The following is a 19,112-nucleotide window of genomic DNA, read 5'->3' as shown; positions in this document are numbered from 1 at the left end:
CAGTTACCACAGTACATCTGTTTTCTTGCCTTTATGCCTTTCCCTAACCCATTCACTTCATCTAATGAACAAGGATTTGTTTTTCAAAACGTTTGCCCTCCTTATCCATGAAGCCTTTTCTGGCTTACCACCCAAGTGGCATATCCAGATCCTATTTATGCCAACCACATATCACCTGCAGCACCCATGGCCATGTGCATCCTTGCCACCTCACTGAGCTCCTTAAGGGCAGCTTTAGTGTGTCTTACTTTTCATTATAGCTCCAATCAGGCACATTGTACAGAGTCTATAGGAAGGACAGTAAGAAAGACAGGATATGTGGTAAAAGAATGGATAGTAGAAGGACAGATGGAAGGACAGAATACATGATGAAAGAATGGATGGTGGAAGGGCAGATGGATGGTAAACTTCATTAAAGCAGCTACTATTATATTTTCTACTGTGTCTCTGTAGTTTAGAACATAGTAGATCCTCAAATCTTTTATTTAATTAAAAGTAACCATTTATGTAGGTGGGTGGGTAGATAGATGGATGGATGGATGGGTGGTGGGTGGATGGATGGATGAGTGAATGAGTGGGTGGGTTGGTGAATGGATGAGTGAATGTATACATTTAGATTGTAAATATCTGAGGCAGATGTACAATCAACTTGATATAGAGCAAAATAGTCTTGATTGTCCAAAATTCTGCCTGGTCTATTCCCATAAAATGAATTGAAATGTAAAATATTATTTCCTAGAATTTTCCTGTTAGTCACACCCTGTGGCTGAGTTTTTATCACTTCCCATACCAGTTTTCCCCTCAAGTATCAAAAGAGATAATTTACTGAGAACTTCCAAGGGACTTGCCCCCTCCTCCTAGGAGCTACATCTCCAAGAGCTAACCACCCCCTGACACTTCCACAGCTCCCCAAGACCCAGCAGGAGATCTATGATAATATTCCCCTAAGGCTCTTAAGAGGAGTTAGGACCTAAACGAAGGTCTGCTAAGCCTTAGGAGTCCCCTCACTGAAGACACTGGGAAATGTGTTTTTCTTTCCTATACACCCTCTACAATATGGGTGGCAGTGAGGGCTATGCGGAGAAATTGCATGGATGGCACAGTAGAGGCAAAACCCTGGGAGAGAAGAGGATGGCGTGAGGAAGGAAGCCAACAAACAGTCTTGCAGGTGTGGTTAGCAATGTTCCCTACTGGCAGGAAAGAGAAAGGAAGAAATGCCTGCCACCACAGGTCTCACATGGTAAGACTGCATCCTGGGAGATGGGAGGCCAGGAAGTGTGCTTAGCTAGTGTGCCTGGCATGTTTTCCAAACCCAGTCCCCTTGAGTAACTGCAGACCCACCTCTTTCCTTGCAATTAGACTTCTTTTTTCTTACACCTAACACCCAGTTAGCATCTTCATTGCTTGGCCTGTTTTATGATCCCTGTTGTAGTTAGCCTGAGCCTGCCCTGTCACCCTTTGTCATCCATGATGATCCCACCAGCTGGAGTGGCCCTTCAAAAACAGGTCAGCGCCGTCCTTGTTCACTCAGGATGCTCCAGTGGCTTCTGCCTTGCTCAGAGTCAGAACCAAAGTCTTTGGAGCCACCCATGAGGCTTCACCCAATCCATCCTCAGCACTGCATCACCACTGACTTTCCATAACAGGCCCAGCACACGCCACACTCCAAGTCCCTCTGTTGCCCTGCTGTCATCTGAGATATCTGATAGAGAGACATGTCACTTCTGCCAGCTCTGCTTCAGTGGCTTCCTTACCCCTTCCCTCTTTTCTGCCATTTCCTCAGTGGCCCTTACTGCCTATTGCCTGCACATTCTAACCACGCATTAGAGCATTCATGTAGAACACAAATACTAAAATCAAAGCTCTCCAGGACTTTGCTACTAGATCCCAAGTACCTAGAGCATTGCTCAGCTAATGCTCACTGAATGAATGAATGAACACAGCTTCTAACCCTTGGCTTCACATGCAGTCAGTGTCACAGCCACACTGACAGGTCATTGTCACTATGCCTTGCCTCTGATAAAAAGTCTTCAGAACGACATAGCAGCCACTGTGCACTAAGCTCAGTGGGGGTAAGTCCCACCTCAAAAGCTTGCAGCTCTCAGAGGTTTGGACAGCTTGTGGGGGTCACCTTGGGCCACTTCCTGCCTGGGACTCCATCCTACCTGTCCTGCCTCTCTGTCTCTGCCGAGCTTCTCCCCGTCTCGCTGGCTGCCTGGCCTGTATGTGTGTGGCATCTCGAGTCAGGTTCGGAAGGATAACCTTGAGCTTGATGGACCAATGCAAGCAGAGATGGAGGCAGCACAACAATGGAGGTCTGATGTGAGATCACAGTTTCTAGGAACTGAGCTGAGAACAGAGAGAAGCCTAGTGCCCTGCAGGTGAAGGGTTAGAATGTGGCCGGTGACTAAGTCCTCCATGATCCATGGCTGTGTAATCTGCTTGTCACCTCTGCTCCAGGCACTTCCCCCACAGGCAGAGCTCCTGCCTGGGCCTTTGTTCCTCCCTGGACTGTCCTCCAACAACAATTATAATGATAATAACAGCTGCCACTATTGAGCTATTTATAGAGAGCAAGCTGTATTTCACTCATTTAATCTTCCAGCGGCCCTGTGAGGATTACGCTAGAATGTTCTCCATTATTCTGTAGTATTCCCAAGGAAACGGGTACTTACAGGGAGGCTAACTAAATGCATCAATGTCGTGGGCCAAACCATCCTCCAGAACTCAGAACTGAGGCTCTTTGAACTGCTCAAAATTGCAACTGGTTCTGAGTCCCCAGGAAGCATGTGAAGCTCTGAGGCTGCCTTGGGCTTGCCTCAGGGTGGCTCCACAGGACCTCAAGGGACAAGTGCTCGGCTCTGTTTCTACAGTTTCCTAGCTGGTGGAGGTCTGTCTTCACAGCTGAGCCCGAGGCCTCAGAGGCCCTGTGCCCAGCATTTAGCTTTTCGAAGGTCACCAGGCCCCTTGGCACCCCAGTGTGTTCCGGTGCCCGTTTCTATAAAGATGCTACGTTCGTGTTTCCTCCATTCTCATTCTTAAGTGCCCAAGGTCCAACATGTTTAAGAAATATCTCTGAAAAGGAAATTCATTCTTGGTCAAGATGTGAGCCAGGAACTGTGCTCACATTAGCAAGGGAAAGGGCCTGCTTTTCACCAAGCCAGCCCTAAATCTGCTTCCTGCGGCCAAGTCTTTTAAAAATAAAACAGAGGATCCAAGCTGGTGATGTGGGGGAGCGGGGGGGGGGGGGCTCTGATATTCCCTATTTTTTTCTTCATAAATTTAACAGAAAAAGAAAGCCTTCTGGCAGGGACTGGATTATTGACTTCTTAAGTCTTTAGCCTCAAAGAACTTCATTTACTTACTTTATTAGCAAACATTTATTGACTCTGTTCTCTGTGCCAGGCTGTCCATATATATTATCCCATTCCAGCCTTCCCCAGCCATGAGGCAGGCAGTATCAGACACTGCACAGGCAGGGGAAGTCTCCACAGGAACCAAGTTGAAGCCTGGCAACTGCCATGATTTCTTCTGTGTCTCCCTCCTTCCTGTTTGGTAAAGCTGCGTATGGAGCCTTGCTTTCAGCTTCTCGCTTACCTAATGGAAGATGGAGTTCAGGTTGACATCAGTGTCAGAACAGTCAACGCTGCTCAGCAAACAGAGGCAGATTGGGCAGAGCCCAAGCCTGTGCCCAGAGTGCCAGGCCCGTGTAATCATCCCTGACTCCCAGCATGGACCATGCAAACCCTGATTCTGGCTTCTTCCATTGCTACATCCTCTGGTTACTCACATGAAGTACCAAAAATAGACAACCTGTGGTGATAGAGTATCTGGCCACCGTAAGTGCTAGAAATGAGAAGAATGTCTATGCTATGGTCACAGTTCAAAGGAAGGTCATTGGAGTCCAGAGACTGGTCTGCACTGTCGCCTAATCTAGTGAAGCTGTGAGAATTCAAATACATTTTAATCTGAACATAGGAAGTGCTTGGCACAGTGTCCAGCTGAGTTGGTACTCAGTAAAGCTTGACTGGCCTCCTCCTCCATCACCATCACCAGAGTCAACCCTGAGGGTGAGTGGATGAAGGCTGGGGGATGGCTAGCACAGTTTTCTCCTCATGGGAAAATACATCCTTGACCCGGGTCTAGTGATAAACTAGGGGAAGATGAGGCACTTTGCCTCAGGACTGTCTGTGTACCTCAGAACGGAAGCAGGCCAGATGGTCCTCATGGCTGATGAGGTGCTGGACATGGTGGTCTAAGATCCCACACAGGGCAGCGCTGAGTGACTGGACCAAAGGAGTCTTTCTCCAGTCACACACGACGTTGGAAAGAGGACTCTCAAGATTGAATGCAGATAGTAAATATGAGACTTCCTGTTCAGTGGGGCAGAGTATACACAAAGCATCACAGAAGACCCACAGTGTCCATCGTTTAACTGCTCTCTGCAGCTAGGGAAACTGCCTGGACATTGTGGCAGTTGAGGGAACTTAGCTCTGTGGGCCATGCCATGCTGGCCTTTCTGCACCTCAACACTAGCTGTGAGCAGAAGAAACCTTGATGATGGGTGTGAATTCCACACTCACAGGGATGAATTGATTGGTTTTTTTTTTTCAATAGTTCAATATTTATTTCAAATAGTACTTGGTTAAATACCTAGGAGTGAAATGGACAGATCATAATGGAAAATGTATTTTTTTAACTTTGTATTGATTCTTTGTGGATTTCACATCATGCATCCTGATCCCATTCATTTCCCTGTCCCCTTGTTTCTGCCTTCTGCCCTTGCAACCCAAAACAAAACTTATATGTAAAGCCAAAATAACAAAAGAAAACAAATAAGACAAAAGTCTCAGCATGGAAGCTGGAGTGTGGCTCAGTGCACCCTTTAGCTCACACATCTTTACTTGTAAGTGATTCCAGGCCTCTGGCTTCTGCTTCCTTCAAGCTCCTGGAACACAATCAAAGTGAGGTCTGTCCCTGAACCTTAGGCTTACTAATTTGGCTAGGCTGGCTGGCTAGCTATCAAGCCCCTGCCTCTGGACCCAACTCCTATGAGTAGGGTTGCAGGTGCACACTGCTATTTCTAGCTTTTACGGGACCCTTTCGGTTCCTCGTGCTTACAGCAAACATGTGACTGGCTAAGCCATCTCCCCTATCCACCCCCAAACTTCAATTTTGAATTTTGGTCTTAATCACCAAGTCATTCTGTCCTCAACTGCAATAACAGGCTTGCATCAGACTGAAATATGATGCTCTGGGCTTCTTATTCACCTAGATAATACTCTCTTACCTTAGAAAAACTAATTATTTCATGTAAAGCGCTATGTGGTGGTTTTAATGAAAATGCTCCTACAGGCTAGTAGGGAGTGCCCTAACAAGGAGGTATGGCCTTGATGGAAGAAGTGTGTCACTGGTGGGCTTTGAGGTTTCAGAAGCCCATGTCAGGCCCAGTGGTTCCCTGTCTCTGCCTGCTGCCTGAAAATCTAATCCAGATGGAGAACTCGTGGTTACTTCTCCAGCACCCTGTCTCCCTGCACACCTCTAGGCTTCCCACTATGATGATAATGAACTAAACGTCTGAACTATAAGCCAACTACATGTTTTTCCTTTATAAGAGTTGCTGTGGTCATGGTGTCTCTTCACAGGAGTAAAAGTCCTAACTAAGACACCCTATTTGGAGTTCTCAAAAAGAAAAAAGAAACCTAATACACAACCTTGGCATGATAGATCAATTATAGATTTTATAAATCTGTCACCTAGTTCTTAAAGTATCTTTGAATAAATGACATTTCCACAGTTGAGTTTCACAACTCTCCAAAGGACAAACCGTTCCAAAGGGATAGTTGGTCTGCACCATGAGGCGTGAAGAAATCCCGGAGCTGGGGTCTGTATGCTGACTATCTCAGCTCCATGTGTGTGGGACCTTTGTGCTCAGCACCTGAAAGCTAGCGCACAAGACCCCATGTCACTCCCCTCCCTGAAGCCACCGAGGAAAGGAGAATCCAATGCTCCACCCCACCCCACACCTCATAGAAGAGGACACCGAGGCCCAGAGAGGTTCTGTGACTTGTCCAAAGGCTCCGGGTACCACACTCATGCCTGTTGATGCCCATGGACAGCATATGGGCTGCAGACCCCGGTTAATGCACAGCCAATGATGCAACTGTGGATCAACCCCTTAGGAACACCTGAGGGCCTGTATGATACTCAATCCTCCCTAGTGTGCAGGGCTGTTTATGTCCTCTGATCCTGCCCCCTATCCCCACACAAGTGAGGGGTATGTGAAACTTGTCTCAGTTCTTAGTCTGAGTCCTGATTTTCTGGTATCATTTATAGTGACCTCTTCAAGGAGGTAGGAGGTCCCTGTGCTAAAGTCACCCAGACATCAAGGACCTCAATAAGGGATAGATCCAAGATTCATTGCCATGGCAACGGCTGTTTGGTCTGGCCTCTGACTTCGCAGGTCATGTGAGGGAGGACGAAGAGGACTTAGAGCATCAATGCCTAGGTCCAATGGGAGGATGTGAGAGAGGCAGAAGGGTCCTTGTGTAGTGGGCATCTCTCTGAAGGTCTGGTCTTCCCTGAAAACTTCAGGATCCTCTGGTATATGGTGAACAGTGAAGCTGTGTTGTCCTGTTCACAAACACACTATCTGTTCCAACTCCTTAGTGGGTCCTCAGGGCACTTCAGACTACAGCCATCATTTCTTTATTATTGCTAATACAGAAGAGAAGGGAAAAACAAAAACAGAGGCTGGCTGTTTGAAAGAAAACATGGAAAGCTATTGCGTGTGCACTGGGCTGTGATACAAAGTTTATTCTTTGGAGCCACAAAGTGTTTGACAAATAGGCAGTTGGAAACTGCCTTTAATGGAAAGTTATCATTTCTGGACTATAGGAATGTTAAAATCAAATGGGCAGATGTATCCTTTAGCCACTGTAATCATTCATTCAAAACAATGTTTTCTCTAGCTGCCTTCTCCAAGGCCTCATCCAGCACAATGAGTAGCAGGGTATGGGTGGGGCTACTGAGATCTGTGATTAGAGCAGGGAGAGGAGTGAAGATGAGCTGGCTTCATCCTGTATCCTCTCCCTCTGCCAGGTGACTTCCACCATTCAGCACCTATATGTTGATCTTGCTTTATTGTTCCCAGGTTATTTTGTGAGCATCATCAATATGCTTTCTCTCCCCACCCCCCCCCCTGTGTGTGTGTGTGTGTGTGTGTGTGTGTGTGTGTGTGTGTGTGTTGTGTGTTTATTTATTTGGCCGGGGTGTGCCACTGTGTATCACTGCATGTGTCTCTCTCACCTTCCTTAGATGATTTGTGTAGCCAGGGCATGCTTTGCTCATGATACAGGCAGTGCTCACAATAGCAAGTTCATTGTCACAAGCAATTTTCAGGCCTTTGATTCTATCCCATCTGTTAAAAAGGCCTTGACCAAAGTAAGTCAATTAATCAGACTTGAAATTCAAGAAGCGGGAACACACTGTCTCTTCGTGGGGTGGCCAGGGATGGGGAAATGCCTCTGGGTAAGCCACATAGCTATGTTTTAGGTTGTCACTTAAGGTTTATAAGCAGAACGGGAGGGAAGAGTGTTGTGTTCTGGGGTTTTCTGTGGCCATTCACTGTACACGGTATGGAAGTTCTAGGGACTTCCCCCTCCCTTTCCCCCCTCCCCCATGTACACCACTACAGAGAAATCCCAAACCCTTGCCTCACAGCTCACAGCTGATCCATACCAGTTACATTTATTGAGCCAATGAAGAAAGGAAGTCCTCAGAGGCCACCACCAGCAGGGACTGCCCCCTCCCACCCCAGAATGCTTGAGCTGTCTCTGGGGCTGGCATCTCTGGGTTTAGAAGAAGCATCTCTCAGTGGACAGATTCATTGCCAGGCCAGGGAACAATTCTGTTTCATGGTCTTTGGAAATGTAGTGTCCACACAAATGCTCACATTTGTTAAAAGCAAGATCGTGTCTGACCAGGTCCCTCACTAAGGAAGCCACACAGTTGGTTTCTGTGTGCCTAGCATGGATGAAGTCCAGAGTTTGATCTCCAGCACCAAATAAACCAGAGATAGAGGCAGGAGAATTAGAAGTGCAAGGTCATCCTTGGTTATATAATGAGTTTGGGGCCAGCCTGAGGTCTATATGCTATCCTGTCTCAAAAGGCCTTGGGAGTTCAGAGTGTGGGTTTCCTGCTCAGCTTCTGATAACTTGAGGTCTGGCTCCGTCTCTTGGTGAACTGAAAAGTAACAATTTGTCCTTCTTTGCCCCTCCCCACTGCAGGTGTGCTCAGCTTGCCAGAGAGCCTGAACCTACACAGAGACCCACAGCGGCCCAGCAAGCCAGGAGACCTACCCATGTTCAGTCAGTCGGAGCTGAGGACCATAGAACAGTCCCTGCTGGCCACACGTGTGGGCAGTATCGCCGAGCTCAGTAAGTGGACGCTGGCTCCTCAGCCTAGTGCCCTTGACGCTTAGCCTCTCTGTGTCCAAAATGACATGCCAGTCTTTGATGCCACGGGTGCCCAAGCTGACCTGGCCAGGGCATGTTTATTGAGTGCTTGCTGTGTGTGAGAAGCAAGGTCAGTGAAATGGGAAAGGAGCTCTAGAGGAAGGAGGGCCTGGTAAGTCTCCCAATTCTGTCATTACTGTAGGTGAAATCCGTGCCTCGTCTGCCCTGAGCCTCAGTCCCTTTTTCAATTAGATCGAAGAAATAATCTCCACCGACACAGGGTGTGGTTCTGACATGGAATGCACAGATGCCCATCTCAGTCAGAGTTTGGCAGCCTGCCTGCTGCAGGCAATATGCATGTTCTCTAAATGGTGATTGTTGACTGTTGACATCTACAGCAGCAACCGTTGATCAGCTCTCTCTCTCTCTCTCTCTCTCTCTCTCTCTCTCTCTCTCTCTCTCTCATCTATTCAGAACACCCCACTGGTCCCTTTCTGACCCACAGGATAAGCCAAGTCCTCAAAACTGCTCTCAGGTCTGCCCCTGCCCTCCCTTTGACCTTTTCTGTTCCTTGACCTTCAGAAGGAAACCTCAGGACCTTTGCACTGACTGCTCCCCCCAGGCAAAGCAGCTCTTCATGCCTTGCTATCTCAGCACTATGAAGAAGTAACTCTCTAAGGACCCTTTCGAGCTATTAAAATAAAATAGCAGAATAGACAAAGCAGCTCAACAGACAAGCCTTTAGGGCTGGAAGGATGGCTTAACAGTTAAGAGCACATGTTGCCCTGTTAGGGAATTCTCATTTGGTTCAAGCACCATGTCAAGAGGCTCACAGCCATCTGTAACTCCAGGGATTCCATCACCTCTTCTGGCCTCCAAGGGTACCTTCACACACATGTGTGCATACACAGAGACAGGGATAATCTCACACACATTTGCATACATGGAGACAGGGATACCCTCAGACACATGGGCATACATGGAGGCAGGAATGCCCTCATACATGTGTGCATACACAGAGACAGGGAGAGCCTCACACACATATGCATACACATACATGTGCAAGGATTGTGGAGAGGCGTTTATTTCTCCCAGTTCTAGACGCCGGGAAGTCCAAGGTCAGATATGCAGCTCCTGGTGAGGGCTCTCTGCCTGGCTTGCAGTTGGAACCTTCTCATTCTGCAGGGGAAGGGGATCCTTCCTCTTCATATGAGGCCCTATCATGAGGGCCCCACCCTCTTGGATTTGCCCAATCCTAAACATCTACCAAAGGCCCCTCTTTCTGACATCATCACAGGGCAGGGCTGAGCTCCCACATGTGAATCGGGGAGGACATAAACATTCAGTCCATTGGTTCACAGCAATCTCCATCCTATCACTCTTGAGTGTTATGCCCAGCAATTACCATCCACAGCATAATTCATACAGTTGTGTTTCCCTAGTCTCTTTATTGAGGCTCAATTCTCACGCAGCTTATCTATTCATACAAATCAATCATTTCTAGTACATTTACCAAGTTGTGCAGCCATAACATAACCATGATCCATTTTAGAACATTTTTATTACCCCAATTAAAAAGCCAGTGCCCATAATAATCCCCCTCTCCCCTCTCCTAATCACACTGTACATTTCACTTTATTATATTTTTATTGTCTCTCTCCCTGCTGGAAGCTGTTCTCTGTTTCTGACAGTACAAATATTTTGAGTTGTTCACTGGTAGAACAGCACCAGATATATGGTATGTAATAGGGCGCAGGAAATATGAAGCATAAAGAAAAGGGAAAAGGAGAGAGGGCTCCAAAAAGTAGAAAGGAAATAAGGGAGGCTGTGATGGCCAAGTTTGCTCCCTGACTTGATTGGATTAAGAAATTCCCGGGGGAGGATCATTGGGTTGTCTCTGTGAGCTCAGGTGCCGCTGCCTAGCCTAATGACCCAAATTCCTCAGGACCCACGTGGTGAAAGAAGAGAATCCTCTCCTTGCGTGGTCCTCTGACACCCCCATGCATGTCTTGGAACATGTACATTCACACACATAATACACAAATAAGTAGTGTAACAGACTACTAAGGGATTAGGGAGTGCTCTTCTAGGGAGTGCTCTGTGATGTTCTTTCCAAAGACAATGAGATCATGAAGGGTTGGTCCTAATGAGTGGGTTCATCCCTTGCAGGATTCATGATACTATAACATTATCGGCAGGTAGCAAAGGGTAGGAGGCGGGGCCAACTTGGAGGAAGTAGGTCACTGGGGTGCTCTTGGGGATATGTATCTCACACTGACATCCCCCTGTAAGCCTCCCTCTCTCGGTCATTTTGTCGGCAATGCAAAAACAACTCAGAGGAATAGTGAAAGTTAGGGTGTTCCAGGTTTGAAGAACACTTGGTTGCACGCCCCTTAATTCAGGCTTGTGCTCTATAGCCAGACCAACTCTATTCCGTTTCTTCTCTGTTGCTGTGATAAAATGCTCATGACCAAAAGCATCCCGGAAGAGGAAAGGTTTATTTAAAAATCTTTATTTAAACTTCTACTTCTGGGTCACATCCATCACTGAGGGTAGTCAGGCTCACACTCAGGCCGGCGCCTGGAGACAAGAGCTGAAGGGGAGGAGTGTAGCACCCTGGCCTGCTCCTGGTTGTAGTCGGCCTGCTTTCTTATATAATTCAAGACTACCTGCCTGGGGGTGGCACCACCCACAGTGGGTGAGGCTTCCCATGTCAATCAAGCAGCAGTCAGGACAGTTGTCCCACAGACCTGACCACTGGCCAGTTTGGCCTGGGAAATCCTTCAGTTGAGATCCACTTTTTTTCCTCGTGACTCCTTGCTTGTGCCGAATTGACAATAAAAACTAACCAGGACACCAAGCAAAGGAGAGTACCGCTGTATTTGCTCAAGACTCTGCTGGCAGTTAAACAGCTTATCTCTCAGTTCCTGGTAGGGCTCGAGTGTTGATTTCCACACCACTAAACTGTGCAGAAGTGGCTACAGCGATTCCAGCAGATCCGGAGCACTCAGAAGCTTCTGGACCCAGAACCCAACCTGCCCCTTCTCCCAGAGGAATCCCCGACACAGCCAGGACATGGCCTCTTTGGGGTAAATGCTGCATCCCTGTAATGGCAAGGCAAGCCATGGAGGAGAGGGAGACTGTCACTGCTGCCACATTCAGTACTTTCCTTTCATCGCAACCAACCATCTGACAGAACTCCGGAAGGGAAAGGGCCTATATGTTCCTCCCCTGGTGCTGTGTTCCTTGGCTCTCCAAGAGGCAGAACACCATGGTGGTAAGAGTACGTGGCCTAGGATGCTTTTTTTTTTTAACCTCCATAAAAACAGGAAGCCAAGAGCAAGACAGGAGAAAAGCAGGGACATGACACCCTCAAGGACCATTCTCCAGAAACTACTTGTTCCACGTAGGTTTCACCTCCTGAAGTTTTTAGAACTTTCCAGAATAGCACCACTAGCCAGGGGCCAAACCTCTGATAAATGAGCCTTTTAAATGAGGGACACCTTTGGGTTTAAACCATGAGAGTCACAAAATAGCTGCTTTCCTGGCCTCTGGGTTGGCAGGTTGGATTCCCATCTCTTTAAAACCCTTAAAGCTATGAGACATACCCCCAGTAACAATACCTTCTGACGCCTAGTTGTGTGGCTGAGCTAAAGGTTTTTTAGTAATATGGCCTTGTTGGCAATCTGGTGGCATCTAGATACACTGCCTTCAAACATTTTTTTAATGCATAACACACAAGACTACAAAGCAAATCTAATATTTTACATTTAAATCATGGCATCATCATTCTGTGCATATTTTAGATTTATTTTTGTTTTATAACTGGTTTGCCTACATGTTCATATGTACAACACATGTGTGAAGTGCCCAAGGAGGCCAAATGAGCGTGTCAGATCCCCTGAAACTGAAGTTACAGATGGTTGTCATCCACCATGAGGGTTCTGGGAATCAAGCCCAGGTCTTCTGGGAGAGCAATAAGTGTCCTTAACCACAGAGCCCTGTCTCCAGCCCCACATTCTGTGCTTTTACCAGCACGTGATATGGCAGGATCTAGCAGTAAGTATAATGACCACTAACTTCTGAGGTTGTGATACCAGCGAATAAGATTCTGAGTCTCCACACTGAGGTGAGGAATATTTGCATTTTAACTCATTCCCAGGGAGTCTTGAGCATGTGCAAAGACTCTAACAACACCCTTGGGGAGCATTGCCAGAAGACAGAACACCATACATCTGGACCTCCTTATTCTGGGACATGCCCTTGACCCTCCAGCTGCAGAATCTGACTATAGGGTTGGAACATGTCTGTGTGCACCAGGCAGCTCATATACACTGTCCTGTAGGGTACCACAAGTTAGTCCCCTGGTGGGGAAGATGCTTCTAAACCAAGTGCCTCTAAACCAAGTATTAGGGCTGAGTTTGGATCCCCAACACCCACATAAGAGCATCTGTAACCCTTATGTCTGGGAACAGGAATTAGGAATGTAGACATGTAAATCTGGAGTGTTCCCAGCCTAGACACACACCACATACATATACAAAGGTTAGTCCTGCAGTGCCTTAAAAGAGCCTACCTAGCCTCTGTTAAAAAAAAAAAAAAAAAGAAAAAGAAAAAGAATTTACTAAGCAAATCCATGGAGCAGCGTGCTGCAGAAATCGTATTGAAGGATAATTTACCGTGTAAATTAAACACTGCCGTCATTGGGTGTTGACTTTCCTGTGTGAATTGTTGGCACACAAATGGGTGTTGCTAATTGCAAGTGTGTTTTGTGTGTTCATTAAGCCAGGCCTGAAGTCAGTGTGCAGAATGCTCTGATAAGACCCAGCACGGAAGGGAGGTAATACAATTCCTCTCTTCAGCTCTGACTGTAATTCAGGCTGGCCTTCTCTGCAGTCTGAATCAACACAGACTGGCTTGCTCTCTCTGTGTCCACAGAGAGAAAGAGAGCTGTTCTTCATATTGCGAGATTGTTCTTTCCAGGTGGGTGGTAGAAACCACTGTTTTTGCAGCTGAGGTGAGATTCTCAGCTCTTGAAAGAGTCTCACGGGTGAAAAATTCAAGAACAGAAGCCCTTCTTAATAGCTAGTAATGATAATAGCAGCAGCTGACATCCGTGGGACCCGGGTGCCATGCTGGCTAATCGAGATTGTTAACTTGATGAGTTTAGAATCACTATGGAAACAGACCTCTGGGCGTGTCTACGAGGATGTTTCCAGAAAGGTAGGAGGGAGATCTTCCCTGAATGTCGATGGCACTATCCCTTAAGCCTGGGTCTTGAGCTGAAGGAGGAGAAAACAAGCTGAACCCCAGAAACATCTCTCTCTACTTCTGCCTGCAGACAGTGTAACCACAGCTTTAACAGCTACCACCGTGCCTCCCTAACCGTGGACTAGCTAGCATCTCACACTGTGGGCTAGAATGAACACTCCTTTCTTAAGTTGCTTTTGTTGGGTATTTTGTTACAGGATCCAGAAATAATTAACACAGGTGCCGCGATAAATCTGCAGATACACCTTTGCTGTACTGTCCCCACTTTGTGATTAAGCAGCATGTCCTTCATCAGCCTCACCTGTGAGCTGAAGGGCTGGAAACCCCATCCAGAAGGTCAATCTGCTACACATCACCACAGACCTGTGCTCCCCCCAGGGTCACCTGAAGTGGCACCACTCAGACCCCAGAGCCCCCTCCATAAAGACAGGGTACCAGGTGGGGCTGTGTTCCTCCAGCTCTGAACTAAGCTGGAGGCACACAACGTTCAGAAAGGTTGCCACGTCCCTAAGGAGGGGACTGGCCATGACGGCGGGGGTGTCTCCCCATGCCACCTTGTTTGTTCCTTCAGCAAATCATATTAAGATTCTGAAGTGCCCTGAGTCACTGGGATGCTTGGAACTCTTGCCTTTGTTCCTCCTGTTACTGGGCTTCACTTCCACACTGAAAGTCTTCCAAAGGCATAGATTGAAAGCTTGTATTCCAGCCTGTGGCCACTGGGGGTGGGGTGTCCTTGAAGGGAATTTGGGGATGCCAGCCATCCCTGGCTCGCTTGCTGACTCATGGCTGCTGGGAGGTGAAGATCCCTCTTCTACCTGATGCTCCTTCCATACTGAGCTGCTACAGACTCAGAACAGCCAAGTCTGAGGCTTCTGTGTGTGTGTAAAGTACATAGCAGACACTCCAGGCATTGCCAGTATTTCCATTTCACAGATAACCAAAGCTGGGTGTGAGGAAGGGTCTCTGTCTTGCCCAAGGATGCACAGCCAGAAAGTAGGAAAGTCTAATTTCAAACTGCTTTCTTTGCCCTCTCTGCCATATCTGAGTGAACTTTGAGTGACAACTCAACAAAAGCTGCACCCAGGAAGCCCTGCCCACCTTTCAGACAGCTTATCCAGTGGGAAAGTCTCATCTCCCTAGTAAGGCAATACTTTCTCCTCAGCAAGTGTTACCACTTATATAATCTTGTATTGTGGTTAGCTCTTGTCAATTTGACACAAACTAGAGTCATCTGGGAAGCAGGAGCCTCAGTTGAGAAGCTGCCTCCAACAGTGACCTGTAGGCTTCTCTATGATGTGTTTTTTAGATCACTAATTGATGTAGGATGGTCCAGCCCACTGTGGGTGGCAACATCCCTAGTCAGGTAGACCTGAACTATGTAAGAAAGCTGGCTAAGCATGAGCCTGGGAGTGAGCTAACTAGCAATGTTCCTCTATGGTTTCTGCTTAGGAGTCCCATTAGAGTCCCTGCCCCTACTTCCCACAGCGATGGAAATGTAAGCCAAATAAACTCTTTCTTCCTCTAAGTTGCCTTTGGTCAGAGACTTACATACTCCACTCATGCATCTGCCACAAGGCATCTGCACTAGCTGCTCCTCATGTCTAGAAAGCTCTTGTCCCTGATACGCACAAGATTCCCTTGGCTTCCTTTAAGTCTCCGCTATAATGCCGCCTCCCTGAAGACACTTTGCTGTGACTGCCACCTCACTTAAACCTCCCTCATCACTCTCTATACCTGTTTCTTGTTCAGTACCTAGAACAATACCTGACATACTATATAACTCAATACATGTCTGTTCAATGAATGAATGAGAAGCAGGTTTCCTACTTAATCCAGACCTGTGTGTTTAGCTGTTCTCTCTATTCCTCCATACGAAAAGCTCTCCCATTGGTTTCTTCATAATGACAGTCTATGCAACCCTCTCTTCCCTCCTCCTCCTCCTCCTCCTCTCCTTCCTTCCCCTCCCCTCCCCTCCCCACTTCTTTTCTCCTTGCCTCTAACACCCTTCCCTCTCCTTTTCTCTCTTCTTTCCTTTCCTTCTTTTCAAAACAAAAGGGCTGTCTCAACACAGATTTGGGCAGAAGTAGCCCCCTTGGAAAGTGTGATCTTTTTCCAGGGCAGTCACCCCTGGCTTGCAGCAGTCTCCATATCAGGGAAGGCTGTACATAAGAGCTGGAGCTGGGCAGGCTTGAGAAGCATCCCCTGGGCTGGCATGGAAGATGATTGTATGATGCACAGAACCTTTTTAATTTTTACTACTATGTATATTTCATGAGCATGAGGAAATATTGGTTTTCCATTTATGGTACTGATATAAAGTTTCCTTTTAAAATAAATTTATTTGTATGAACAAGTGAGGCAATTTAAAGAGAAAAATATTAAGTAAATAAATTGTACAAGCTGTGCACAGATATGAGAGACATCATGATGGTAATTCCCAGGTGGCTGACATTTGAAAAACACAATTACCAGTGGATGGATTCTCAGATAGGTTTCTTGAACTGAACTCTAGCTGCCCAAGCTCAGAGCAGCTGGTGGAAAAAATGAATTTTTGTCTGGGGCTCATGTCACAGACAAGGAAGACAGCATGTACCACTTATGAAGTGGAAAGTTTCAAGCAGAGGTAATGAGGTTGAAATATCTATGCCCATTCATCTTGAATGGGCGTCCCTAATCAGAGATATCTTAAGGGCGTCTAGTCTAGGGATGAAGATGACAATGATGAGGGAAATCATGTGGTGACTGGAATGATGCAATAATGTTGGTGATGATGAACATGGTGATGACAGAAATTATATGATATTGATGATGATTAGAGATGATGGTGATAGGGGGTGACAATGTTAGTAATGATGAACATGGTGATGACAGAAATGATATGATAATGATGTCGTGATGTTGGCAAGGATGTAATGATGATGGAAATGATGGGGTGGAGATGCTGGTTACAATGATGGCAATGACAATGACGATGCAAAAACAAACAAACAAAACGATAGAACTAAATGCTAATTAAGCACAAACAATGTTCCAGACCCTTTTTTGAGTACTGTGTGTATATGTATTCCTCATTTAATTCCATGATGTAACTCTTGTTATTATATCCGTTTTACAGACAAGAATGCCAAGGCTAGGTAATTTATGTGTTTTTTTTTTTTCTTTAAAACACACGACAAATTCATTCTGCCATTATTTTCCCTTTTCACAGAGAAGTAAATTATTGTCCAGACTCACCACTCAATAGCAGAAGATTGGGTGCTAAGATGCAGGCAAAGAGCATTCTATACTGTTCCCCAGAAGCAAGAAATAGAATGTGATCTCTGTGCCTGGGGCTCCAGGGAGGAAGCATGCGTGTAGATAGTTAAGTGGAAAGCACTACAAATTTAAGCAGCTGTATCTTTATTATGGTGTATTGAAGGTATGCAAGGAAACGGGATTCTGACCAGGGCATTTTAGAGGACTCCCTGGAAGATGTGGGCTCCACGTGGGCGCCATCTGTACGGCGTACAGTTTTTCCGCCTGCCGCAGCTGGTCTTGACCCGCCGCTGGTCTTGACCTGCCGCCACGCCGCCAGCCCCAAATAATACACAGAGACTCTGTATTTGATACAATACTGTTGGCCTGGTTACTTGTTTCTTATCGGCTAGCTCTGCCTTAATTATTAACCCATTTCTCCTGATCTATGTATTTCTCTTACCGGGGAGCCGGCGGCTTACTGCTTTCTTCCGACTCTCCATCTTGACTCCTCCTTCCTACTTCCTATTTCTTCCTTGTCTCCTAGTCCCTCCTATCTTCCTTTCCTATTGGCCAACAGTGCTTTATTATTAACCAGTATGAGAAACATATACAGAATGACATCTCCCATCATCATCTGATCAACCATCAGCAGCTGGGAGGATATGGGTAGTAATATCGTCCAAGTTGAGAAATCAAGGACCTGAGAATGCCAGGTGGGCTGAATGGTGCCCAAGAAGATGGGGACATAGTAAGACTACAAGGCAAAGAGCACCCACCCACCAGCCTTCCCAGTGCCCCCAGATCACGGGAAGGCCCCTAGCAGCTAGAAACCACTGCCACCATCTCACCCCATTTCCACCCACTTTTGATGTTTCTCATTCTGAAGTGTTTCACAGGAATTTTTCCTTATTAATATGTGTTAATTATACGTAACAGGTTCATTATGACATTTTCACACCTGTAAATAATATATTTTGGTAGTATGCCTCCCCTATTGCCCTCTCACATGCCTCTCTCATGGTTCCTGTTTAAGTTTCTTTTCTGTTGCTGTGATAAAAAACCCTATAAGAACAACTTAAGGGATAAAGGGCTTAAGTGGACCACAATTCCAGGTTGCAGCCTATCTCTGTGAGAAGATCAAGGTGGCAGTAACTTGAAGCAGCTAGTCACATTCCATCCACAGTCCAGAGCCAAGAGCAATGAATTAATGCAAGGGCACTAGCTCAGTTCACCTCCGTCTGCCACAGCCCAGATCTCCCACCTGCAGAGGGTAGGTCTCCTGGCAACTACCATAACCAAAATGATCCTGGAAGGAACACGTGCCAGAGGCCCGGTTGATTCTAGGTTTTATCATGTTGACAATTAACATTGACAACTTCTCTCCATCCTCTAGCAGCCAGCAACTGTGTGTAAATTTCCAGGGACCTCTGAGGTCCTCCCGCACCAGAGCCTTTGGGCGAAAGAATATTCTAGTCTGGCTCTGGGCAGAAGTGTAGGAAAGGAAATGCCTACCCCCAGGTGCCAGAATCCTAAGTTCAGAGTGCAGAAAAATCCTTGGTCAACTGTGGCTTCCTCCTACTGATATTTACTTTGTGCATACTTTTAATAACATAATCCTGACCATACTGTAAGTAATTTTGAAGTTAGCACTTGCCCTACTTACCGTTTTAATGAAGATTCCTCCTCGAGATATTGCAGTTTTGTGTCAACAGTTTTTTGTGTCTGTCCAAGCTTATTATTTAACCTTGTGGGTGTACTAGAGTTTTTTTTTTTTTTTTCTTGTTATTTCTGGACATTTGTTTGCCAGATTTGGGAGTCTGTAAATAAGGCTTGGGTGCCAATCCTTGTACATGAAGGCTCTGCAGCATTTGAATTCCAACGCTGGGACACATTCCCAGAAGTGGATTACTGACTGAGGGGACTGGGGTGTTTGATAATACATTTGCTGCATAAAGCCAAATTGCTTCACGATGGGCTGAGGGCTGGACAGCTGACCTGGCTGCCTTTGGAGAAGGAAACTGGACCGATATACAGAGAAAGACATAGGCACTAGCAACACATGGAACCTTGTCTGACCTCACCTTGCTCTGCAACCTGGCCTCAGTTTCCCATCTTAGCAGTGTGGACCTGCGGGGCTAGATAAAGTCT

At 46.5% G+C, this 19,112-nt stretch overlaps 1 protein-coding gene across 6 annotated transcripts in view; it reads left to right on the top strand.

Annotated features, from left to right (window-relative positions):
• Abtb3 (ankyrin repeat and BTB domain containing 3) overlaps positions 1 to 19,112 on the top strand; it is a 225,031-nt gene that overhangs the window by 117,136 nt on the left and 88,783 nt on the right. For all 6 annotated transcript variants that reach the window (XM_051206234.1, XM_051206231.1, XM_051206233.1 and 3 more), the window contains exon 2: positions 8,289 to 8,438. In XM_051206234.1, coding sequence (XP_051062191.1) covers positions 8,289 to 8,438 — 150 coding nt within the window. The remainder of the gene's footprint in view (positions 1 to 8,288; positions 8,439 to 19,112) is intronic.

The sequence above is a fragment of the Phodopus roborovskii genome, unplaced genomic scaffold, assembly GCF_943737965.1.
Source record: "Phodopus roborovskii unplaced genomic scaffold, PHOROB, whole genome shotgun sequence".
NCBI lineage: Eukaryota > Metazoa > Chordata > Mammalia > Rodentia > Cricetidae > Phodopus > Phodopus roborovskii.
This window is presented reverse-complemented; position numbering and strand designations above follow the sequence as displayed.